This window comes from Prionailurus bengalensis, chromosome B4 (genome assembly GCF_016509475.1).
Source record: "Prionailurus bengalensis isolate Pbe53 chromosome B4, Fcat_Pben_1.1_paternal_pri, whole genome shotgun sequence".
In the NCBI taxonomy this organism is placed as follows: domain Eukaryota; kingdom Metazoa; phylum Chordata; class Mammalia; order Carnivora; family Felidae; genus Prionailurus; species Prionailurus bengalensis.
This window is the reverse complement of record NC_057358.1, coordinates 56889635-56917574: the sequence shown is the minus strand read 5'-3', so window position 1 is coordinate 56917574 and position 27940 is coordinate 56889635. Positions and strand designations below refer to the sequence as shown.

The following is a 27940-nucleotide window of genomic DNA, read 5'->3' as shown; positions in this document are numbered from 1 at the left end:
CATACTATACATACTCATAGGATAAAATCCAATTCCACATGTACTTATAAAAATAACATCTTACGTTAGAAAATTGAATATTTAGTAGATAGCTACTATCTTTTTTAGTCCATAAATACTGAAGCAGCACTTACATAATTGTGTCAAATTTCACTTTAATCACATTCACACATTTAATGAACAGGTGTATTATAAATATTGGGATTTTGCCATTTGGCATCTTACAGTTCTAATCATGTGTATCCTATGGATTCTTTACCATTTTCAGGGAAATTTATCCATTGGTACCTGTGCATCCTTTGTATTCATTTATTACCATTGTGAAATCATCATTAACCATCATTGTTACCATCCATTGTGAAATCATTTCTTACCGCTTCTTCATGAACTACCAATGGAGACAAATTAGAACAGTAGCAGTTGGAGGAATACTTGATGTGGACTTGCTTAAAGCTCTTTATTTCATAGTAGTTTAGATAGAGAGGTGAAGTGGGTGAAATGATATGCTTTTGGTTCCCCTGACTTTGAGATCCAGTAAGTTGAACTTAGCTCCATATGGGCAACTTCTCATAATAATCTTCTGAATTAGATATCGGTGCATTGTTTACCACTTAAGAAACCAAAGCTTAGGGAAATATCTAATTCAGAAGATTATTATGAGAAGTTTGAGATACCACATGTAAAGGACCTGGTACACCGCTTAGCACTTATCCCTCAAAATAGTAGCTATCATTATCATTTCATTGTTGACAAGAGAGTCAGGAATTTTGTAGGCAAGGCGCACGTGCGCGCGCACACACAGACATGTGCGCGCCCGCGCGCGCGCGCGCGCACACACACACACACACACACACACACACCTTGCTTCAAAACAACTCTGCCTATTACATTTCGTGAAACCTCAGACAAGTCCTTTTCTTCTTTTTGCTTTTTTTTTAACCTGTATGATGGATATAATAACACAATCTGAGTCTTCAGGTATCAGCTATGATTAAATGAGAGAATGCAGACAGGTAAAAGCATCTAACAGTTCCTGGCACATAGGCTGCTCAATAAATGTTTATTGAATCTGAATTTAAAGTATATGCCTCATCCAGATTGCAAATATTAGTGACTTTATTCATCCACAGGCATGAAAACTCTGAGTTAGATATGTTCTGATTTTACATCTTTCAGATTACTTGGTCTTAAAGAAGTTATTCATTTTTCTGTAGTGTACATTTAAAGTAAGGTACTTGAAAAAAAAGTGGCTCTGTATAGGAGAGTTATATCTTTATGTAAGTTAATAAAGAGGCTAGGAATGTTCTGCAGGTTTCAGAAATCTGGCGGCTGTTACTTTAACTCTGCAACTTAGACAGAAGACTTCTGTTTCTTTCTGAGCACACTACAGTGAATATTTTGTCTAGCTGCAGGGGAAAAGCTTTGTCATGGACTTTGCAGACAATAGCCTTAAAAGTAAAATGGTCTGCTTTTGGTGCCGGGAGGTTCAGGGGCCTATTGTTAGCGCACAATGGATTTCTATTGCTGCATTCCTGCTTTGCAAAGGTTTGTTAGCTTTTAATGACTGACAGTACTCTATTGCAAATACCGTATTGGCTGTGCCCTGTTTACATGCTACTCAAGAATTTTTGTGGAGTGCTGGAAAAAAAGAAACAGTGGTGTTTGTCTGACCTACTCTGATAAGGTTTAAAAAATGATTTCACTCATGAAGTGTTTACTGGGAATGTAGAAACATTGGAAATCCTTGCAGAAGTATTTTAAAGTTACTTTGAAGGCCTCAATGAATAGAAATATTGATTACAGTAGAGATTTAATCCACTTTATTACTCAGAATTGTCATTATCATTTTCAAAACAATATGGTACAGAAATAGGGATATTTTAAGAAAAAGTAAAAGTAAATTTTGTAGGATCTTTCTTCCTTAAATGTAAGAAATGGAGATATTTTGTTACAAAGGAAGAAATGCATTTTGCACATTCCACAGTAAATTCCATAACAAATGTGTACACAGTAGTTGTGGTAGGTGTGTTTATGTGTGTGTCTATGTATATTTTTTCATATATATATTTTTCACCGTATGTATAGACTATAGGCTATGTAAAACAGTGAATCACTCAGAGCTTTTCACTATTTTATTTTCCATAAGCTTTTGACATCTGAGAAAAGCAAATAAATAAATAAATAAATAAATAAATAAATAAAAGCATTCAATATTGTCAGTTTTTCCAAGGAAATTTCACTTCCACTTTGTTGAAAACTCCACACAGGCCTTGTGACTCTGACAATCAATGGCTGTAAGATGGGGGCCTGAGAAAAGTAGATAGCATTAGCCAAAGATGATGATGATGATGCCTTAAAATGCATTTTACTGTGGGGAAAATGAACCAGTTTCTAATAATCTTATGGTCTCTAGGCCAGACGGTCCCTTTGATAAGTTAACATGTACTCCCTTTATGCTCCTAGTAGGGGGTAAACAAATGTCTGAACAAGCACAAATACACATAAACACCAATGTGGAGAATGGCAGTGTATGTCTTAGATCTAGATAATAAGTGTGGGTATTGTTATTTAGATGGAGCATACTGGGACACTTATCTTTTAGTACACTCCATTTTCTAACTGAATGCAGTGCTAATCGTGGGATTGAAAGCCATTGTAATTGTGTACCCATCTAAATGCTGACAAGAATATACAATTACATTGTTTGGAATTGAGTTTAATGTTTGGGAGTTTTATTAGCATTTATGTTTACTTATACATTAAAATTCAACACAAAAGAAGAGGTCAAAAACCATGTGATATATAGAAACAAAAAACGGACTAAAGCATAACCTTGCTCTTTAAAATATATGCGCCCTGTCTCAACAGTGGGCATTTTCAAAGAATGTGATACAAATCTGAAATAAGCAAATAATAGGTTTCCATTGTAAGCATTACTCACTTTGGTAGATTTTGCAATCTTTGTAAAGCTTCTTTTGTACGAACTTTTTTTTTTTTAATGTTCATGGTACTGGCAAATCTTTCCACAGTGTGCTTACCACCATACGATGTTAAACACATATTATAAAGTGGATGTAATTGTAAACACACAGAGGGATATAATTACATGTAGCAGATTTAAGAGCTAATTCTTTGCCTTTTTTCCCCCTGCATTTTATCAACATAATTATTTTTTGACTGCAGACTAACACCCTGAAATTGACAAGCATCTATTATAGCAGGAATTTGTTCACCAAATTGAAAAACAATGAACTGCAGGTTTATATGTACCCATTGTCATAAAGAATTAGTAGGGCTTTGTTCCGCAAGAGGAAAAAGCTAATGATTTTGAAACAGCAGGTGACAAAACACATTCTTTTTTCCCCCCCTGTTATCAGTTTGTTGATGAAGTCATTATGAACTGGGGCCCAGATAGGGATGGCCTTATTTTTAGCAGATAGACTTTTAATGAGCTGCGTTGTAAAGACAGTCATGTTGATTTGCTTACATTTTTTTTTTTCCTTTCCTTAGAAACCCCCAGTATTGAAAAGCTACTCTCAAAGGACTGGAAAGACAAACTTCTTGCAATGGGATCAGGGAACTTTGGTGAAATAAAAGGTAACATATTGATGATTATTTTGATCCAAAATGTACTGAAATGAAGTTTATGTTTAGAAACATTAACAGTGAAAAGTGCTGCTCCCTCTTCCTCTTCTGCCTCATGCATTCTGTCTTTGGTGTTTCTTTTCCCTAGCTTGAACGTGGACGTGTCAGGACTCTGACTTTCTCTTTGTGCTTTATTGATAAATGGAATGCTATTTTAACAGACTAAACCCCTGTATCTTCAAAAGCCTTTGGTTTTCATCATTAAAAAAAAAATTAAATGATTCACCTTGTCGGTAGGAATGTATTTATATCAGGGTTAAAAACTGCATATGATGAGATGAGTGTATACTATACATTCTACTGTTAGAAGTGTGAAGGTACATAATTTACATTTAAAACCAGACATGGTGAATGGAGAAAGCTTAATAAAAGGTTGTATTGTACTAACAAGAGCAACATTTTTTGTTTGTTTTTATTTGAATCAGACATTGAACACAACTAAGAAAAAGTCTAGATGAACCTCAGATGATACTGAATATTCATATCTTAATAAACTTTTACTAATAGCAGTGGGAAAGGACTTAATTTCCCATATAAAAATAGTTAAATGATCATTTCAGTTAATTTCAAAGTGTGTTTTCTCAGAGCATGGTAGGCAATCTATGGTTTTCTGTCTGTTGCCAGTAGCACACTTGATTCTGAGTTCTAAAGGATTAATCTTGAGAAAAAAATACTTATTCATCAATATTAAAATATTTAGTTATATATTACACTATATGGTTTTTTGTAGAAGCTGAATATATATTTAAATATCACCAGATTTATATTAATATACATGTAGAAATATGTGTATAAATAACTTTTTTGCATATGTATGTATGCGCACGTGTTCTCCCAATGAAAAAGGCAATTGTCTTTCTTATGGCTCTATGACCTCGCAGCATCCCGCAGAAAGGCAGGACACTAGCATCTCAGCATTTTGAAACTTCCAGAAAATGTTTGACTGAGTGTTTCACTTCTTATCCATTGTATTTGAAGTTTAAATATATTCAGGTTATGATCAAGTATGACTTGGTGGTGAGAGAATGAATGAGTGCTAATCAACAAAATCAGTAACCAAAATCTATCATGGAATCAAATTCAAACAGATAGCAATTAATATGCCTTAAAGAGCTTGAAGACAGAGTTTAAACAGAACAGAGGAATTTCTTTTCCTAGGCCACAGATCCTTTATATTATTATGTTGGCTTTTAACCCATTTACACCTGAGACGTAGAATGTGTTCTCCAAGGTTCTTTATTCTCCTCTGACCGAGGTGATAACTGAGCATATAGCAGAGAAGACCGCCTGTTCCAAGCCTTGTGATCTCATTCCATTGGAGGACAAACATTTTTCCCTCCCTAGTTTTCTTCACAAGTCGAACTTAAAAGCAGCCACAGCAGTGATGATAAGCTTAGAGAAAAGCAGCTCAGCTATTCTTCCAGGCTTGCCTGTGGGCTTGGTTCAGGAAGCTGCGGTTCAGTCAAAAGAAGTTTCCGTCTTTAATTTTGAGTTTTTTAAAGCTTCGCATTCAGAGCATAAGTTTGGTTATTGTCCTGTGTTCTGTTCAAAAAGCTGTTTTCTGATGCATTTTAAAAGCAACTGTAGACCTTTCTTCTGTTGGGGGGCATGGTTATTAGGTGCTTGGATAGGTTTGGCAGAAAACTGGGAAAATAGCGCTGGCTTACTTTTCCTACTGACTGCCCGTGACAGTTGCAATTACTATCCATTGTTCGTAGGTGGCTAGAAAGTGGAAAGGATACAATAGTGTATAGCCCTCTGGGGGTAAATGAATTTGACTTAATGGTGTTTGGGGGGTCAGACACTCTGATTATGCCATGCCCAGGAATGTGGTTTTCATGCCACCTCAGAAGTTATGGGAGAACAATGGCTTTGCTGTTTGCAGCATTTTTTTTTTTTTAATGAAGCAAATAAAGGTGTAAGTCTCATGTACATGCACACTGTTTTGGGTTGGGATAGGGAAGAATAAGGTTGAGCTTTTTAAAATCTGAAATATGCACATATTCAATTATTAGATGATTTATGAATGATAATTTTGAATAATATATTTGATAAAATCTTGCATATGTTAGGACATTTACAGCCTTTACAGTATTTACCAAGTCTTGTGGATTGAAACTTTTCTCCTCTGTTTACACTGGTCAGTTTTGATTTAACTTTGTAAAAAATTTTAATGTTTGTTTTTGAGAGAGAGAGAGACAGACAGACAGACAGACCGTGAACAGGAGAGGGGCAGTGAGAGAGGGAGATGCAAAATCTGAAGCAGACTCTGAGCTCTGAGCTGTCAGCACAGAGCCCAATGTGGGGCTCCATCCTACAAACCACGAGATCATGACCTGAGCTGAAATTGGATGTTTAACCGACTGAGACCCCCAGGCACCCCATTTAACTTTTAATAGTTGCAGAAAATGTGTGAGTAAATGAGTGTGTGTGTGTGTCTGCATGCACATGTGCGCCCATTCTTGAATATCTAAAATTATAGCCAGATGAGGACAGAGCTCCGTTCCTAAATGCTAACCTTCAAGTTGCTGCACGTGAATTCTTTCAGAGCGTTTGGACAAAGATTAATATTACAGCTTGGCAAAGTTCAAAGTGTTTCTTGCTATTACTATTTAAAAAGTTAAAATGATAAACTTCTAAAAATAAGAGAAATAAATAGCATTTGGTTTGGATATTTTAGCTATCAATAAATAGTTGTCATACCCACTTAAAGTCAATATCATTCTTCAAGAAACAATGCGTGTTAGTAAAGGTCACCCACTTCTAAGAGCATGAAATTATTTTCCATGTTAGGTTATTTTGCCTGTTAGAATTTATTCCATTTTTATGGTCTGGTCCTTTGGAAATGTGAAGTGATTAGGTTTTAAAGTTACATTAGAAACAATCCTCTAAAAAACATACAACAAGGACACTAGATCCAGTTTTGCAGAACAAAACAGTTTGACAAAAAAAAAAAAAAAAGGCTTGGCTAACAATGTATGTATATAAATTGATTAGCTGCCTGAAAAAATGACTTATTTCTTCTCCAGTCATTGATATAGTATGGCTGGTCAGCTTATGGTTTTTGTTGTTGTTGTTATCTGTAGCAGAAGCACAGAGTAACAGTGGTGAGAAAGGTGAAGGAATATCTCCTATAGCCTTGTAGTTGCTGAGAAGAGGAAAAAAAAAAGAAAAACAGCGCTTGCACTCCCGTTGGCAACCACGAGTGTCACGCGTTGTTTTAGCTAGCATGAAATTCCATTACACTGAAGGTCAATGCATTGGCACTTCACCTAAGGACAGTATCTGGGGATCCAGGGCAGCTTTGACTAATCTAAACAGAGCATTTGGTTTTCAATAAAGTCATTGCAGGATTTGTATGTTACAGACTTAATTTTTTTTTTTTTTTGTAGAATTGCAACCAAAAAAATCTGCATGCAAAATTCTCTCAAATAGTTCTTTCTTGGTGAAGTTATAAGAGCAGGGCACTGTTTGAGAGGTTTTTCTGGCTAGGTCACTCAGATAAGCCCAAATCAGTTTCTCCACCAGCCTTGTGTGAAGAATTCGTTAAAGCCCGGTTTCTTTCCCATTGGTATCCCTGGTTAGACCCTTTCTCACCCTGCTCAGAATGCATTAATTTGGCTGGCAAAGTGTTGTATCCTGTATTACAAAAAATGCCAGCTGCAGTTGGTATAATAAAAAATTGGCTCTTTTGAAAGCTATAATTTCGTTCTTTCTAGAAGATGGGACATAAAGGCAAACACCAGACAGCTCTAGAATGCCAGTAATAGATTCAAGGAAATAAGCCATTCAGCAATATTTTGGTCTCTTAGAACTCATGATAAATACATAATTTTTAGATGCAACACGTGGGTTAAAGTAGATCCTCTGTTAGGTGACATCAAATTTGGAGATAAAAGAGATAGGTGGATTCAGTATGTGGCTTGAAAGAGATAATTCTGTTTAAATAACATTAGACAATTTGTGAACAAGCAGGTGTGTGAAAGGAATCAGATCCCAGGTAATAAATAAAGAGATCCTTAGAGTTTGTAAATTTGAAACATGGAAACTATAATGCCAGTATTTAGACATGTAAGGGTTTGTATCACTTTGAAAGTTGTTTTAAACCCATTCTTTTAAAACCAAAAAAAAACTATTTAAGAATCGCATGCTTTGCTAATAGTAACTTGGTCACTTATGTCATTTGTACATTCAGCTAAAAAATATATCTGTACATTTTTATAAAAGGGTTAGAAATATTATTAAGGGAACTGTTGCATCTGAAATTTGTTCCATGCAAGAGTGAGCCATAAAGAAGGCACATAACATATAGTCATGCACTTCTAAATAAAGTAAATATTTAATGGTTTTAATCTAGTGAGCTTGTTTTATAGTTCCTCTGTAGTTGCTTATGAGTAATGTTTTCCCTTTTTGTAAAAACCACTTTGTAAGAAACGAAGAAAGACTAGTGCTGTGCAGCATATAAGTTTCTGAAATAAATTTGGCAATGTCCGAAAAAGAAAAAGTGACTTCATGTTTTCTGCACATCACTGACTTGCTCTGCCCCAGAATGTCAGAGTCTTTATGCCAGTGTGTAAACATAGCCAACAATGGGAAGAGAATGGTCAGACACTGGATCTCGTTGATTTCTGTCTTAGGAAGTTTTACATATCTTTCAAAGCAGGTACTTAATAATGCATGTTTTAAACAGATACTCTTACATATTTAATCTGGATTCTATATTTGAAAATAAAAATATGATTTCCTCAACCTTTTTTTTCTCTCATTTAAAAATAACATTCATTCACTTAATAAAGATTCATTTGTGCAATGGAAGTGAAGATTCTAAAATTAAGATAATTTTAAGAACATTATTTTTTTCTTATAGTTATGGACTCCAAAGCTTATACCAGCCAGATTATTAAATGATGGAATTAATCCAGAAACTTTTCCTCTTTTTAAACGACCATTTCTCTTAACTGGGGAAGCATAGTGTAGCCAAAAAGTTGGTATCATGTTGCCCTGATTGTTCCAAGAACTTGTGGAAATCAGTTTAACTCTTTTGGTTTATTGCCTTATCTGCTCATTTAAAAACAGTTGCAGATTACTATTGATTACATGACCATCTATATACAGGCACACTGTAAACATTATTCCTTACAAAATGACAGAGACATTTCATTCCCAGTTTACATAGGAATAAATTGAGACTCGCAGAGAGAGAGGGAGAGAGCGAAAGAGAGATCACTTATCCAAAACCACATACTTTAACTGTGACAGAGTCAAGATGTGACCCTATTCCTGCCTGTCTTCGAAGCCGGTGTTCTTTGCATGAGGCTGGATGGTCTCTCTTCAGTAAAGTTGGCATGGATGACTCTAAAATCCTTTAAAACTTGAAAACCTTTCCAGCCCCCACACAGCTGGATGCAGCACCCTCAGATGCAGTGATGCTGTTCTCAGCTCAGATCAGTCCCCAGCCCACACAGCTGTTTTGTATTGTTAGCCTATTTATGCATTTACCTTGCCCTTGTGTACTACCTAGCTTACCATTAGTCCAAACTTAGGGATCCAGTTTGCACTTGATGAATGAATGACAATTTATAAATGCCATGTTTTGAAAAGATTTTTATTGACTATGTTAAAGTCTGTAATGTGGCAAGTTGGATGTGATTTAACAAACATTTTTTTTTACTTTTTTAATATAATATCCAAGTAAGTGGATGGGATAATCATAGGGAAAGTTTGTAAAATTACAATCTCAGAAGGTAAATATTTGTAATAAATAGTATGGAATTACAAAGAAATAAGAACGATGCTTGCTTTCACTACAAAAATGATGACGCACACATCTTGTTTATGTCATATCTCGGTAGCAAAACATCCAACATAGGATAAGAACAGTAAAGATCACTGCTACTTGTCAAGTGTTCCATTTCACTCTTATGTCAGTTGCCTTTAAAACTGAAAGCTGAATATTTAAATCCAAGCCAAAGCCTACTTTTTAAGATATTGAAGCAGCAAAAAAAAAAAAAAAAAACAAAAAAACAACAGAAACAAAAACAAAACAAAACACACACACACAAACACACTCAAAACACCGTTTTTTCAAAACAGTTATAGAAATCTATAAATTAAGACTATTTATAGTATTAACAGTGTATAATAGAATCAGTTTATTCTGTCATATAATAAATAATGGTATTCCTTGTATAATTTTAATTGAATCTAACCTCTCAGTTATCTACATAGCAGTAAAGTGTATGTAGATAAACTTTATCAAAGTTTGATTAAACTTGTTCTTGATGAAAAAGACCAATTCATAGATGTTTATAAGTTGGATCACATAACAAATACTCCTTTAATGAATTGGAATGATGCCACTAATACCTTTGATGAAGCGGAGTGTGCCTTTTCTCTCTTGTTCAATAAGAGCACCACTGAAAGAAGCTTTAGTTGTAAATTTAGACTAACTTAAGTTAGTTTTTATTCATTATATTTTTAGGTCATTCAACAGATATTCCTATCTGTCTTGTCACGTGCTATGTTTTGGAGATATAATGATAGCAAGTAGAGTAGACAGATTTCTACCCTTCTAAAGCGTATAGTATAGTAGAGGCTCTTTCATTAGACAGAAATTTTAAAGACAGGACAACAAATGGTTTTTAGATCCTTCAAGTACAATACCAGTTGAAAGCAACAATATTAACATTAAAAAAATTAAACCAAGTAAAATCCTGTCCAAGTTATAACACTGATAATCTAAGAAGCACCAATTATTAAAGGAAAAAAAATCTGGCAAAAATTGACTATACTTTGAAACAAATAATTACATTTCTGGTAAGTTTTTTGAAGGAAGAAACAATAATCCCCAGTTTATTTTTAGTGTCAAAATTCTAGGCCCTTTCCCTTCTTCTTGAGGGAGTTTACTCTTACATTTACTGTATTTGGATAATAACTCCTAGCAATTTACTTTGAGTTTGATCATTTTATTTCAAACCATATGTCCATTTCATTTGAGTGGAAGAAAACAATATTGGAGAAATATCAGCTTCCACAGATTTTTTTCTTATTAGTTCAAATGTATTCAAGACCATTTTTAATTTGAGTAATCCTGATGAGGGTTTTCCTTGTGCATAGAATTGTACATTATCAGTCAATCAAGGATTTTTCTCTTTTCTTATGAACTTTGCTTTATTCATTTAAGAAGTTGTTATGTCTATGTTGTGGTAGACATTACTCTATAGATTCTGAGTATCCAGCATTGAACAAAACAAACTAGTATTCTGCTGTCTTAAAGCTTATTCTCTATGGAAGATTCAATAAATAAATAACTATATCAATACAATTCAACCTATGGTAGTAACTACTATGAACAGAATAAAAATTAAGTGATGTGATGGAAAGTGAGATGGTGTCTTCCTTAATTTCAGTGTTTGGGGTAGGCAGTCTGAGAAGTTGGCATTTAAATTACTTCTGGTTGGATCTGAGTTTATTTGTTTATTATCTTTTCCATTTAAATGTCAGCTCTCTGAAGCAGACATTTTTTTCTGGTGTAGACACTGTAGTGTCCCCAACACCTAGAATAGGGGCATTGAAGGGCATTGAAGGAACTCTGTGGGTACGTGCAAAATGAATGAAAGAGAAAAGTCTGTCATTTGAAGTGGTTCTCTACCAGGGGAAATTTGGCACTGTCTGGAGACATTTTTGGTTGTTATAACTAGGTGGGAAGTGCTACTAGCATCTAGCCAGACATGCTATACCACACAGCTCCCCAGAAAAAGAATGGTCTAGTCCGAAATATCATCAATGCCAAGACTGAGAAATCTTAATCTAGTAGCAGAGTTTTCCATGGGAAACAATTGGAGTGCAAAGATCCTAAGGTGGGAGCAACTTTGTGTATTGGTATTGGAGGCACTCGAAGAAGGCCATGTGACTGAAGCATTTTTGTAAAAGAGAAATGGAAGAGATGTTGCCAAAGAAGGTAAGAGCTAGAGCATTCAGGGCTTTTTAAGGGTAAAGAGTTTGGATTTTATTTTATATGGAGTATAAAGCGATGAAATGTTTTTATACAGCTCTGTGACATGATCTGGCTTACCTTTCTAAATGGATCACTGAACTTTTGCTTGGAGAATAGCTTTTCATAGGAGAAGAAGTGGAAGCAGGTAGAATGGTTAGAAAACTATTGCAGTAGTGAAGGTGAGAAATACTGATGGCCTGGAGCAAGAGGTTGTACTGGAAATAAAGATTCATGGGCTAATTTATATGTTCTAGGGTTGATGGGATTCCAGTGAGTTAGATATGGAAAATGAGGCAGACAAAAGAATAGAGCAATTATGGATAGTGATATCTCTTACTGAGAGGGGGGTGACAATCTGGTTCCCCTCCTTCATGACTTGTGTCACATTACATTAAGGAATGTTCTGACCTGTACTTCTGTGGAACCTATAGCACTATAGCAATGAGTCAAATGATTACCATGTCTGTAGTTACTAGGCAGTAGGAAGAACTGAAACAGAATTTTTTTTTTGCCTCTTACATCAGTGATCCTTCATTCTAAGGGAATCGAAGCAGGACTAGCATAGATAAAACACATTAGAGTGCAAAGAAATAAAACATGAAAATAAGTTACTATCAATGACACACAAACATGAAGTCATAGATACAGGATTTGTGTCCCCATTGTGTTATATACTTGTATGACTCTTACAAATCTTAATCTAAGTGAAGAAACAGTAGTTTTTCTTTTTGTTTGGGAGCCCTGTGGATTTTTCAGTGATGTATGCGCGCACACGCGTGCACACACACACACACATTTAAAGTCCAGGATATTTTGTGACTCTTACTAGTTTCTCCAATACTTGTAGACCACTTATTGGACCCTCCCCACCCACTGGGAGATAATTATTATGAAGATTATGATAATTTAGAGATGAAACTATAGGGCTTACACCATCTGAACATAGTACTTTTATAAAAGTGGAGAAAACTTCTTTTGCAAAAGCTCACGTTCCTTAGCTCAACTCTCTTAAACCAAAACAAGAACATCTATGTAACTCATGTAAGATAATACATCTCCTTATTCTCTTGGCTATATGGCATTCCTAAACCTGAGAGTGGTTTAAAGCAAAGTGACTTACTCGTTAAAATTTTAGATGATTTGCTACACGCCAGGCATATGAGGGCATAAAAGTCGGTCATTTATAACTGTTGCCATCACAGCTATCTCTGCTAACTTTAGGGTACAAATGTTAAAATCAGATTTATAATATAATGATTAAGTAGTATAGTAAAGATATCCACTGTGTGGATTCCAAAAGAAGGGAACAACTGTTATCAATGAGAATCAGGATAAGAGTCTTAAAGAACAAGACGTATGATCTAGAACATGAAGAATTAATGTTAGGGAAGGAATGGCTGAGGTTAAGATATTGGCTTTGTGGGTAATGGTACAAAAGTCACTATGGCTAGAACCTAGGATGCACAAACAAAAGTGAGAAGGTTGGATCATAATTAGAAGGACCTTATTCATCTTTTTCTTAAGTTTACTTATTTTTGAGAGAGCATGCACGAGCATATGCAAGGGAGAGGGGAAGAGGAAGAAGGAGAGAGAATCCTAAGCAGGCTCCGTGCTGTTGGTATGGAGCCCAACATGGAACTCATTCCCATGAATCATGAGATCATGACCTGAGCTGAAATCAAGAGTCTAACGCTTAACTGACTGAGCCACACCCAGTGCCCTAGGACCTTTTCACTCTTAAGAATGAGTTGACATTTTATCCCAAAGACAATAGGGAACTAGTGGAAGTGTTTAAATAGGAGTGACATGAGTAGATTTGTTTTTCTAGGAAGGTAATTTTGGCACCAGATTTGAGGATAAACTTGTAGCGGGGAAAAAAGAAGTTCTATTGTAAGTTTGTCAAAACAATTTATAAAAAACGTGATGAGAAATGTCAGTGGAGATGGGGAAGGGACGCTGGAACAAGAACTCTTCCTACATACCATAGGGCAGCAATTTACACTGTGGTATCCTTTCTGTAAAGTAAATTGTGTGGGTCAAATTGTGTCCCTCTAAAAATTCATGTGTTAGACCTCTAACTTCTAGTATCTCAGAATGTGACTGTACTTGGAGATAAGGTCTGTACAGAGGTAATTAAGTTAAAATGGGGCCGTTAAGGTGGACCTAAATCCAATATGATGGCTGTCCTTAAAAGAAAAGGAAATTTGGACATGGAAATGTACAGAGAGAGTGATGATGTGAAGACACAGGAAGAAGATGGCCATCTACAAGCCAAAGAGAAAGATCTGGGGCAGCTCCTTCCCTCACAGCCCTCAGAAGGAACCAACCCTGCTGACACCTTAGTCCTGGACTTCTAGCCAATAAATACAAATTTCTGTTAAAGCCACCCCATCTGTTATGACAGCCCTGGTAAATTAGTGCAGAAATATTCTGGTATATGGTTAAATCTTCATTTACAAGACTAGGATAATAATAGTAATTGTGGTTACCTTAGAAGGAACAGTATTCAGAGGAGACCTTTCACTATATACCCTTTTATAATTATTGATTATTTAGTCATGTGAACATAATAATATTGAAGAAATAACATCTAACTAATTAAAAGTAAAACTGAAACAGGCTATTTTGAGAAAACATTATTATGATTTGTTGATATAATACATACAGGAGGATGGGTAGTTGAGAAGCAAACTGAGGATGATGTTAATATTTCTAGCTAAGAATGTTGAGTAATGATGCTTTTAAAAATTTTTTAAAAATGGAGTCTCACCTTATACATATTGAATTTTAAAACTGAGATCTAAGGGTGCCTGGATCTAAGGTTGGGCATCCGACTTGGGCTCAGGTCATGGGTTCAAGCCCTGTTTCGGGCTCATGTGCTGACAGCTCAGAGCCTAGAGCCTGCTTCAGATTTTGTGTCTCCCTCTCTGTCTCACCCCTGCGCATGCTCTCTCTCTCTCTCTCTCTCTCTCTCTCTCTCAAAAATAAAATAAACATTAAAAAAAAACACAAAAAAAACGCCTGAGATCTCCACTCAGAGATACCTGTTCTGCATGTAAAAGTAAGTTACTACGGCCTGAGGACAAACTCGGGGTAGGCATAAATCTTAATATTTCATTGACTCTGAGACAGTATCCATTGTAAGACTCAGAGAGTTTAAAATAAACAGTGTGTATCTGAGAAGCATTGAATCTGACAAAGTGAAGATGAAAGAGTTTTGTTAATATTTCATATACTGATTGCCAAAATGATATTTGTTTATACTCATCAACAAACAAGTATATTTCTTTACCCATTGTATTACACCACTTATGAAAATGGGTAATGTCACCTTAGACTTTTAAGTTATATCTCCACATATTTACATGAAATACATTTTTCTATGCTTTCTAAGTATGTAAATAATAATAAAATTGTAGAAGATTTTCTTAAAAAATAAAAATATTAAAATGGCTTATAATTCCATCACCTAGAAATAGCCATTAATATATAATTTTCTTCCAGTCTTTTTTTTCTATAAATATAGATATGTGCATACACTGAGATATTTATACAATGTTTTCTTTCTTTATTTTAATTGAGGTACAGTTGACATACAATATTCTATTAGTTTCAGGTGTACAACATAATGATGCAATATTTGTGTGTATTGCAAAATAACCACCACCATACGTATGGTTAACATCCATCACTATACACAGTTCCAAAGTGTTTGCTTGTGATGAGACTTTTAAGATTTACTTTCTTAGCAACTTTCAAATATGCAGTACAGTATTATTAGCTATAGTCACCATGACATCCCCATGACTTATTTATTTTATAACTGGAACTTTGTACATTTTGACCCCTTTCACCTATTTCACTCACCCCATACCCCTGCCTCTAGCAACTACCAATCTGTTTTCCAAATTTATGAGGTTGGTTTCTTGTTTCTCTTTTTATTTCAGGTACCACATATAAGTTAGATCATATGGTGTTTGTCTTTCTCTGTCTGAATTAGTTCACATAGTATAATGCTCTTAAGCTCCATTCATATTTTCACAAATGACAAGATTTTATTCATTTTTTATTGCTTAATAATATTCCAGTGTGTGTGTATGTGTGTGTGTGTGTGTGTGTGTGTGCGCGCGCGTGTGTGTTCATCCACTCACCTGTCAATGGACATAGGCTGTCTTTATATCATGGCTATTGTAAAAACCATTGCCATAAATGTGAGGGTTCATATATCTCTTCAAGTCAGTGTGTTAATTTTCTTTGCATAAATACCCAGAAGTGGAATTGCTGGATCATATGATAGTTCTACGTTTAATTTTTTGAGAAACATTCATACTATTTTCCATAATAGTCACACCAGTCTACACTACCACCAACAGTGCACAAGAGTCCCCTTTTTTCCACATCCTTGCCAACGCTTATTATTTCTTGTCTTTTTAATAACAGCCATTCTATCAGATGTGAGATGATCTCTCACTGTAGTTTTGATTTGCATTTCCCTGATGATTAGTGATGCTGAGCATCTTTTCATGTACCTGTTTGTTGACCTTCCCTATGTCTTCTTTGGAAAAATGTTTATATTCTCTGCACATTTTTAATTGGATTGGATTTTAGTTAAGTGTTTTGTTTTGTTTGCTGTTGAGTTGTATGAGTTCTTTATTTATTTTGGATCTATAACCTTCTATCAGATATATAATTTTCTCTCATTGAGTAGGTTGCCTTTTCACATATGTTTTATTGTTACCCAGTTTTTTGACCTAGTTTAAAAATTATTTTAATGTTTATTTTTATTTTTGAGGGGGGGAGGGACAGAGAGAGAGGGAGACAGAATCCAAAGCAGGCTCCAGTCTCTGAACTATCAGCACAGAGCCCGACACAGGCCTCGAACCCACTAACTGTGATCATGACCTGAACTGAAGTTGGATGCTTAACTGACCGAGCCACCCAAGTGCCCCTGACCTAGCTTTATATCATGAAAAAGCTCATTAAATATTCTCTAACAAAGTTTGTTCATGGATGCAAAATACTCTATGATCTGGGTGTTCATAATTATTTGATTATTCCCATTTGACATTGAGATTGTTTCTAATATTTCATATAAAACACTTTTTAATACTTAATTTCTTATAATTTCCTGGGCTAGATTTTTATAAGTGAAATTATCTTTGCAGATAATGAGGATTCCAAGACCTGCTATGTATTACTTTTCCTAGTATGTATTTCTAGAAATGTGGTAGCCATGTATTTCTCTTTACTGATGACATGTGAAGATGTATATCTTAACGTCACTTGAATATTTTCTTTAAAAAAAGTCCCAGTATATATTTAGATTATTTATTATTAGAATTCTAATTGCAACAGTTATATTGTTATTCTTAGAATAAGTGTTCAGCTGTTCAGTAGAACCCAAATATCTGAAGTATAATAAATTATTAGCAACAATTTATTGGGCACCTGCCCTGAGTAATGCTAGGTATTAATCATAAGGAATGCAATGCATGCTTCTTGACTTCTGTTCATTCATAATTTCTTTTCTAGATATTTATTCTCTAGCCCTAAATTACATTAGAAACTTTTTCCATTCCAAATGGACACATGAAAATTGTAAGCCACTAATGATAGCTACTATTTCCTAAAAGGCACAGGCATCTTCAGCATAAATTGTTAGAGAGAAATACAGTGGGATGGGGAAGGGTGACTGAGTTGTAACAGATCCTTCTATCTAATTACATATACAGGTGGCAAATGCATTATTAAACTAGTGCTTAGTGTCTTATATTAAAGTGAAAATTGTAATTAAAAAGTATGTTCTCTCCTACTGCGAGTACTTTACCATAGGGGTCCTGTCTATCTGGTGAATTTGAAAAGAACATCTAAAAGTGATATTGTTCCTGTTTCAGTGAACCGCTCACTTTTCTGGTGCATCAAATCAGTATTTTAACCTGTCGAAGAACATTCATTGCATGTTTTAAATATCCAGAGCATGTTATCTATTCTTAAATGACTGCTGTGACTTCTTCTCCAAGTCTTGAATTAACTATAATCTTGGGTGGCTATGTTATGATCTCTTAGTTTTCCCACCATATTTCATTACCTCATGATAGCCTAAATTTATATTCTCAATCTTGAATATTTTATCTGCTAACGATATGCTATTTTTGAAGAAAGCCTCTGAGTGGCAGATGAGAAAACTGTCTAAAATTATATTGGCTAATAGATATCTTCCCCCTTTTTCATGTAGAATTCCTTGGTTCCAACTCTTTAAGATTCTTTTTTGAGAAAAGGAGAATCGTATTGCTGATAATAATAACTTGATCTCTTAATAACTATGGTTCTTAAATGTTCATGTTTTTGTCTTGCCTCTTTAAGTTGATTAAAAAACAAAACAAACAAACAAAAAACTACTTAGGACCGGGAGCTGTGCTTTAGGCTTCTTTTTATTTCTGTCAGATCCCAGCATAGAACATTAGAATAGTAGATGCTCACCCAGACATTTTTTGATTTACTTGTAAAATCAAAAGCTATGGATGATTACTTATCATACATAAAAACAATCAAAATATTTGTTCATTCTGATATTTTATAAAGGGGAATTAGCCATTACTTTTCACTGTTTAGTTAAAAATCCAAAGTAGGTATATGCTTGTGTATATAGGTATATAGTAGGTATATACCTTACATTTAGAATAGTTCTTATACAAGAGAATCATTGTCCTTGAAAAATCACTCTCTCCTCATTTCCCTTTTCTTGTATATTTTATTGCTATGTTATTTTCAGGGACTCCTGAAAGCCTAGCTGAGAAAGAGAGGCAGCTCATGGGTATGATCAATCAACTGACCAGTCTGCGAGAGCAGCTATTGGCTGCCCACGATGAGCAGAAGAAACTGGCTGCATCTCAGATTGAGAAACAGCGCCAGCAAATGGAGCTGGCCAAACAGCAACAAGAACAGGTGAGTAAGAGCCTGAGACACAAATTCCTGAGGCATTGTTTTGCCTGCTATTCATAGGTCACTCTCCTAGGCACACAAAGACCAATAAAAGCCTTTCTTCCCACCCCACATGAATAAATAAAAAGGCAAAATACAAAGTAAGCAAACAAACAAAAAACTTTGATCTGAAAAAGCTTAATCAGCTACTTCCGTGCTATATAACACAGAAGTAATTGTAACCAAGGTGAAATTCTGATAGGTCATGCGAAAAGTACCAGATCGAATCATGGAGAGTCAAGAGAACATTTCTAGTCAAGGACGCTGTGAAAGATTTCATTCAACAGGTGTTTAGTGTGAGCTTTGCAGATAAGTAGGATCCAACATGTGAAGAAAATTAGTTATGGCACAGGAAGTTTAGTTAGAAGGCTATTATAATAACTTCAATAAGGAGTGAGAATCTAAACTAGGTAAGAGTCTAAACTTACATGACCACAGAAAAAAGAGAAGGGAAGAATAAACAGGTGGAAATTTTATGATTAGTTGATTTTTTTGAGTGGGCAAAAGAATGAGGAAAGATACTGAGCCGGGGTTACTAGGTAAAGTCAGGAAGAGGGCAATTCGGAAAAGCAGGTGGTTTTATCATGTTAAATTAGAGCTGTTGGTTTTCCAACTAGAGGTATGTGAAAAACAGCAAGAAATACCAATTGACAGTTGGGAAAACAGGGCTCAACTAAATTTCTTAGACTATTTACATAGAGATGGTAGTTTAAACCACTGGAGTATATAAATTTCATTCATTTATTCAACAGATAGTAATCAAGTGTCTCTCATGTGCCAGGCACTGTGCTAACTTCTGAGGCTACATCACTTAACCAGAAAGATAAAACCGCTAAATTCTAGTGGAAAGAGAAAAGTGATTAACGAAGAAAAAGAGAAATTAACAAAATAATTTCAGACAGTGATATGTAATTTGATGAAATGTAATTACAGTAATTTAATAAATATTGATTGCTATGGCAAGGCAATGTTTCTTAGATTGGGTGGTTGGATCTGGCAGTTGAGTTCAGATCTCCCTGACAGAAAAGAGGCAGCCATATGAATATCTGGGGCCAGAGTGTTTCATGAAGGTGATGACAGGTTTGTAAGCCCTAAATTAGAATAGTGGTGACATCATGAGAAAATGGAAAGGAACTAAGGGTAGATCCTTGCGAGATAGTGGCATACAGCTGGTAGAGAAAGGAAAATGAGCAATTCCAGAAAAACAAAGCTACTAGATTTGTCATTTAGTTTCTCACTGTTGGCCTTTTATGAGTGTGGCTTCTATGGAGCTTTAGTGGTAGAAATGAGACATAAGAATTGACAAATGTATAGTAGGAAAATGGAGGCGATACACAAGAACTTTCACTAAAGAAAATTGGTAGTGTTGGGAAAGAAAGAAGGGAGTCTTAGGGTGAGTTTACATATAGAGATGGTACATCTTTTCTGGGGCTAACTTCCTTTGCCATCCCCTATTCTGGGCTCAGTCCATTCACCATCCTAAATGGAAGAAGACCATTATTTAGCTACGGGTGTTTGTGTTTTCACACATCCTTGCAAAACCCTTCCTAAGCAGTTTTCTTTTTTTTAATTAAAAAAAAATTTTAACATTTTATTTAGTTTTGAGACAGAGCATGAATGGGGGAGGGTCAGAGAGAGAGGGAGACACAGAATCTGAAACAGGCTCCAGGCTCTGAGCTGTCAGCACAGAGCCCGACACAGGGCTCAAACTCACGGACTGTGAGATCATGACCTGAGCTGAAGTCAGACGCTCAACTGACTTTGCCACCCAGGCGCCCCATAAGCAGTTTTCAAAATGTAAACTAGCAGAGTTGAAAGAAGAAATATTCAGGTTACATTTGAGGAGACTCCTTTCAGTTTACTCTTCCCTACTTGGTCATTCATCTCTGCTTGAAAGATAATGCTTTCATGTTTAATGAAATGCCTCATCAGTTTCCTTGAAGATACATTTGGCCTGTTCTTGAATATGGCCCATGTTTCTCTTGCATTACCCTTGTGATAAAAGTTCAGAATGTTTGCCTCTGACAGTCTAGAAAAATACTACTCTTTTCTTGTTCACAATTCTCAATACTTTCAAACACCTGAATTCTAGAAAATTCTAACAGCTTCTGAAACTGTTTCTGGGATATTTCTTTTTAGAGAATCCCTCCTTTGGTGGATCTAAGGGCATATTTGTCCTGAAAAATCCAAGCGATCACTAATAGAGAGCAAAGTCCTCTTCATTCTTCATTCACATTCTGGCCCATCTGCACACATCATCAAAAGATTCTAGATTTTTTTTTACTTTTTCTGACATTATCCTTGGAATGTTAGAAATCATTAGGTTCTTCCAGAATTTCTCTCCTCTGTTGGAGAGATGCTAAGCAATGATGCCTGCATAGCCTGAGAGAAGATCCCCGGTGAAAGCTTCAGGTCAGATTTCTAGAGCCTGTTTTGTTCCCCAAGATCTTCTCTACCATGCAGTGCTGGTATGCATAACCACCAAGCTTGTGATCACATTTGTCTTTTCATTAGGACACAGGGAAATCTCTGAAACACATTTAATACTTACTCCTTAAGATTCAGGTTAAGTGTATCTTCTCTTGAGAACTCCTTTTCTGACCCTCCTTTCCAAACTCCCTATTCCTTGTAGGGTGTCCCTACTCTGTACACTCTACTGTTCCCATTACAGCCCTTAGAGATGCTAATGAACATGTTTACTGATCAGCTTTGCCACTGGACCCTGCCACCGCCATTCCACATCTTTCATTCAACAAGTAACTACTGAGCACCAATTTGATGCCAGGTTCTGTTCTAGTTACTGGGATACAGCAAGGAATAAAACAGACAAAAATTCCTAATGTGTTGAATTCTAATTAGGAAAAGATAGTAAATAAACAGGTAATGTATAGTAAATGTTGATAGGGGATATAAGTAAAGGAGAGAATTAGGGATGTGAGTACCGGGTAGAGAAGCTCTTTTAAAATGGGTGATCAGGGAAGACCTCACTGACAGGGTGACATTTGAGCAGAGACTTGCAGGAGATGAGGGAGTGAGCAGTGCAGTTATCTAGGGACAGAGGGTTCCAGATGGAGGGGAAAGCAAGTGCAAAGGCCCAGAGGCAGGTATATCCATGGGAGATAAGAGCATCCTTGGTGTGTTCAAGAGACAGGAGAGCAGTGTTGCAAGAGTAGGGGAGGGGTGGGTACAAAGGGAAGAGCAGGAAAAGGTGAAACCAGAGAGGCCAAATCATACAGGGTCTTGCAGGCATCATATGGACACTGGCTTCTGCTCTGAGTGAGAGGGTTTTGAAAAGATAAATAACATGACACAACTTATATTTTAAAAGGATCTCTCCAGATACTGATACATAATAGGCTGTAGGGAGCAAAGGCAGAAGCAGAAAGAGCAATAGGAGACTGTTATAATAATCCAGAAGGAGAAAGCAGTGGCTTGGAATGAGAGGAAGTGTGGAGGGGTGTGTGAAGTGGTCAATGTCTTGATGAATTCATAAGGTGCTGAAAGAAAGATTTAAATTTAAACTTCAGCTGAAATGATATGTGGGAGGAAAGGACCAGATTTAAGTAAAAGAGGGGTACTCCTTTTCCTACCATTTCTTTCCTGCTTTCTTCAGGGGGAAAAAAGTTGATTTTTAAAAACCCTGTTCCTAAGATAAAATGAAAGCACGTAAATAACTATAATTTGTACCAGTGCCGTTAAGGGAAATAAAAAGTTAATTGTGCCGCCAGGTAGACCCATGTTCCTCATACAGTTTCTTTACTTTCATTCAAAATAATGGACCCTGCAGGTGTCAAATTTTTCCTGAATTTTTAGCTTTGTGATACAGAGATTAAGGGACATACATTTATAATGAAAACAATCTTGATTATAACATGATGAGAGTAAGAATTAGAGCTTATTTATAAAAGAGTGATACTTTTTATGAAGTTAGAAGTTACATTCTCATGAGAAGGTTTCCTACCTGACAGCATGTAATAAAGTATTTAAAATTTTCTTCCCATCTATTCATTCATGCTTTCTTCATCAATATTCCTTCTGTACCAGGCTTTGCACAGTGAGTAAAATATACACGATTCCTCACCTCACTGTATTTATGGATTTCGACCTAGTTGACAGTAACATGTTAATTAAAACAAAAATAAGATAAAGATAAAATCATAGTATGTCATGTAGTATTAAGTAAATGTATAAGGTGTTACAAGAGTGAATAACAGGAGGTGATTGTCCTAGTCCCTGGCTTAGAAAACACTCAAAGATGACTGCATGGAGGGCTAAGTCCTGAGTTTAGTTTTGAACTTGTTGAATATGAAGTATTCTCGGGAATGCCATTGGAAAAATGGGTCTGTAGCTTAACACAAAGGTGTGGTCTAGAGAAACAAATTTGTAAAAACTTGGCACCTGGGGGGAAGAATTGAGTCTAAAATTGAGCCATATGCAACTATGGCATTGAAAGGCTGGACAGGGCGATTGAAGGTAACTAGGAAGAAACAGACTGAGGCAGGAGCAAAACCAGGGAAATGTGATGTCGTAGAAGTCAGGGAGGAAAGTTCAGATCGAGGGAGAAAACTTCAGTGTTGAATTTTGATGAAAGGCCAAAAGGCGAGGTCCAAAAGACACTTTAGAGTTTAAAAAATGACGTTAACGGTGACTTTTACGAGGAATCTTTTTAGTGGGAGCAGAATCCTAAAGACTGGGAGCAGAAACCATAATGGAGTGCATTGAGGACTTAGCAGTTTAGGGGTTTGTGGTAGGTAGAAATGAGGGCAGTATTTATGAAAAAAAAAAAAAAAAACCAAAAAACAAAAACAAATACCAAAACCTCACGAAGGCATACAGCCTCTCCTAACACAATATTTTGTGCTACCCTGAACTCCCAGGTGAAAATAACCCCCTGTTGACGCGATACTTTCTTTTGTAGAAAAGAGCTAAAAAATGCCAGAGGCAGTACGCTCTTAATGTATTGCCTGGAAGGAAGAGGGATTTTTGACACTCTACCATTTCATACTGGATTCGATCACTGTCATAGTGTCCTAGGCCTCATTTGTTTTAGGCCAAAAGAAACTGTTCCAGAAGACTAAATACCTTGTTTGATCTTACTTAAGAGTGAATTGCTGGTACCGTGTAGAGGCACAGGCACATCTATTTTCATCATCTTAATCAGTGTCAAATCAAACTTTGAGAAACAGAACATTGGTAATTTCCCCCTGGGACAACAATATACTTTTAAATTTTTCATGTGCAATTTCTCCACAGATTGCAAGACAGCAGCAGCAGCTCCTGCAGCAACAACACAAAATCAATTTGCTTCAGCAACAGATCCAGGTCAGAAATCATAATTTCATACATACTTCCAATTAAATATATATATATATATATATATATATATATATATATATATATATATTCTGTTTCTAATTTTTAGATCACCTTACTGGAGTGACCTCCAACACAAACATTATTTTTGGCTTAATTCATGCCGTGTTACCTCCTGTGCCATGAGAATCTTGCAAATGGTGGCCATCACAGGCCCTACTATGTCAGGAAGCTCCATTCTGAGCAAGCAGACAGTCATTTTCATCCTTTACCGAAAGGAAATTATTGCAGAGATATGTTAAAAAGATTTCATTTGCTCTATTCTTTAACATGCCCATCAGTGTTCTTAATGAATGACATGCAGGGGAGGCAAAGCAAAAAGGTATGGCAAGTTTGTTAGAGAGCAGTGGCAGAGAGTATGTTCTACCGTATGCTCAAGAGCCACACGCAATAGAGGTTGAGGTTAGGGAAGGTGATGAATTTCACCCTTCATGTTGCCTGGAGGAACCAAGAGCAAGGACTCTATGTGCATATAGACATGTTCTATGCATATTTTGCTTATATGGAAACGTGTGATGGTGAGGAGCCATCCATGAAGAACAAGAAAGCAGCTATATTGCCAACAAAAAGAAAAAATAAGTTGTCAGAGATGTCCAGTCTTCACCACTTGCTAGCGGCATGAATTATGACAAAATTGTTTCCCTTTCTGAAAATTTCCTTTCTGAAAGCACCTATTTCATAGAGTATTTATGAGGATTTAATGGAGTTATGGGTGGAGCATTTCAGCATAGTATCAAGGCACACAGTAGGTCCTCAATACATACTTGCTATTACTAGCAAGAAAGGGAATCTGATTCATAGAGCTATGAATCCAACCCTATGTAACATTACCCTTTAGAAGCATATGTTAGAGAAGAGGAATTCATCATTCTCTTGGACTTCTATCTTGAGATGCCAACATATTTTATTAAGAAGAAGTTTATCGGGGCGCCTGGGTGGCGCAGTCGGTTAAGCGTCTGACTTCAGCCAGGTCACGATCTTGCGGTCCGTGAGTTCGAGCCCCGCGTCAGGCTCTGGGCTGATGGCTCGGAGCCTGGAGCCTGTTTCCGATTCTGTGTCTCCCTCTCTCTCTGTCCCTCCCCCGTTCATGCTCTGTCTCTCTCTGTCCCAAAAATAAATAAACGTTGAAAAAAAAAATTAAAAAAAAAAAAAGAAGTTTATCATTCTTTTGAAGTTCTATTTTGAGAATCCAGCGTATTTATTTTATTAAGTTTAAATACCATAAGAGACAGAAGCAAACATGTCTACATTAGTTCACTTTTGTATTTAATCACATTTAGACTTCATTGCCAACGAAGTTTAGCCCATTTTACCTAACTGGGTCAAGTACACTTCATTTCCCTGGATTATATAGCACAATCAGGGTTTACTCGTTCTTGGGGCACCTGAAATTTTAGTGAGCTAGTCACAGGTTGGTGAGACAGAGAAACATCAGTGAGATGATCCAGCCAGGATTCTTTGCTTTCCTTCACTGTAATGACAAGCAGCAAATCCTAATGTGGTGTTATATATGTTCATATCTGGCAAGTGGTTTTTCAGTGGTTTAAAACTGTTCATTGGACTTCCTGTTCAGTCTAAGTATGCTGTCTTTGAATATAGTTTTAGTTGATGATACCAGGTTAACTACATTTAATATGTTTTTAATTATTGAAAATCTAAAACAACAAAATGCTTATGGCAACTTCTCATTATCAATAAGCAATTCCATAATCAGCAGTATGGCCCTTTGCAAGTCACTCGGTTTCACTGTAATTTGAAGACACACCGGTGATTTTAAATTTTTGTAATTTTTGTAATACTGAGATAGTCCTTTGTTAAACAGAATTGCAAAAAAATATCTAAACCAGTAGTATGAATACGTAGAAGGCTCATAAACTATGTCACCTGACCATATAAATTTAGCCAACACCTTCAGTAGTTCTTTTGGAGTCCTGCCACAGTTACGACCACTACGTTCAAATGTGGATTTTAAGCTCAGTCATAGTGGCCCAGTGTTGAAATGGATAGATTCCTTGCACCAGAGCATGGAGCACTACAATTTATAAGTCAGAGAATTTTTAAAATGAAGTTCCTTAACATTTATCTGCCCTAGAAATGATATGACTACGGAAACTGTATTCCAGAGAGCTAAAGCCAAGTTTAATGGCTTGCCCAAGATTACACAACCATTTACAGGTTGCACTAAGATCAGAAGCAAAGTTTTCTGACTACTCGTAGAAATTTTGCTGAATATGAGAATTTTAAAAGCTTAAAATTTCTATGATCAAACTGTTAAGTTGCTGGCCTCCACTAGTTCACAGAGTGAGAAAAAAACAAAACACCAATAGTCCCTAAAGGAATTAATGTCATACTAATAGTAATTTTAGGAAAACATTAAGAGATGTTGAGATACTGCATCTATTTATTTGTCCTCTTTCTAGTGTTAGCACAAATAAATGATACTGACATAGTCAAAACCCATTAATCTATTATTTTTTTTAATCTTGGAAGTAGGGAATCTTTCAGGCAAAAAAAAAGGTACTGAGCAAGACTGATGATCTGAAAGGAATTCATTTTCACAGCTTCTAGTATATTCATTAACTAAAAGCGTAGTTCTAAAGTATATTTTATAAATCATTGATTTGGGGAAATCTCACAAATACTTAACAATTATGAAAGTCACAATATATTTAGTCTAATGAGAGATTGTTCAAACGGTTATGGGAAGGACTTCTGTAGTGCCATGTGTAGAAATAGATGATTAAAAATGTAGAACAGATACTTTTATTTTCTCGTATAAATCCTTACCATATTTCTCTTTCAGAATATTTTCTCTCCCTTTCTTCTTCTTCCCTCATCCCCCTTTCCTTAGCAGCATGTAGCAAGGAAGAAGAGTAAAAATCAAACCTGCTATAGTAGAAGGCAAATCAAAGTCATCAATATTGTTACAAAATTTATTTTTGTCAGTGCTCACATAATCAATGTTTACATAAGAATTTATAATAGATTACATTTACTTGATATCTGAAAGTACTTAGGTAGTATATTTTGAATTTGATCTACTTCCTTTTTCTTCTATACGGAGACTAAGACCTTATAGAAATAAACATACCTACTTACATTGTTCATCCTGATTGCATTTTCTTACGTGTTATGCCATTGCTGCTTTGGGCTTTAGAAAACAATGCATTCCAGTTCCTTTGTTGGTAGAATAGTGGACTGAAATGTTATTAGACCACAATTAAGGCCACCTTTAAGCTTTCGGTTGCAATTATAAATATACAAGACATTAACTTGGCCCAAATGTTGGTACAGGCATGCAGTACATTAGATAGGTAGGCAGATCTGCTAGATGGATTAGATTGACAGAATAGAAGAGCAGGACAAATTTTCACCCTTGATGGCTATGTTAACTGATATGAGGATGATGTTCCCCAACATTTCTTCATTTTACTGAGATCTCTTTAAAGGAGAGGTTAATTTAGACATTTTTATTCCATTTGAAGTATATGTCATTCAATTAAAAAATGTATGAACATGTTTATACTTGTCTGTGTATGCACAAACATTCACATATTGAAATGACCCAGGTTATTAAAATTTCTCTTGGCCTGTTATTTCTGTCTCTTCTTTCCAGATGAAAAGAGTGGTAGTAGGTTTTACTCTGTACTTATTTATTCAAAGAGAAAATGCCATAAGAATTAGCAAATTCACCCATTTTATTCAATCACTTAGGGTCAATTTTTATGAACTGTTTTTCTCTCTTTAAAAAGCAAACTTAACTCTGCAATTGCCTGATTCTAATTGGATTGACAACTAAATCTACATTACTTCCTTATAAAGACTTTATAAGTTATAGTCTTCTAAGACTTTATGAGTTATAGTCTTCTAGGTCGATTCACATAACACATTAGGATAAAAGAAGAAACAAGAAAGCTCTCTGTTATTCTCTGCAACATCAAAAAT

At 35.7% G+C, this 27940-nt stretch overlaps 1 protein-coding gene across 6 annotated transcripts in view; it reads left to right on the top strand.

Moving 5' to 3' along the window:
* SOX5 (SRY-box transcription factor 5) overlaps positions 1-27940 on the top strand; it is a 1010647-nt gene that overhangs the window by 787157 nt on the left and 195550 nt on the right. For all 6 annotated transcript variants that reach the window (XM_043564662.1, XM_043564665.1, XM_043564659.1 and 3 more), the window contains 3 exons: positions 3511-3597; positions 18414-18586; positions 23876-23944. In XM_043564662.1, coding sequence (XP_043420597.1) covers positions 3511-3597; positions 18414-18586; positions 23876-23944 — 329 coding nt within the window. The remainder of the gene's footprint in view (positions 1-3510; positions 3598-18413; positions 18587-23875; positions 23945-27940) is intronic.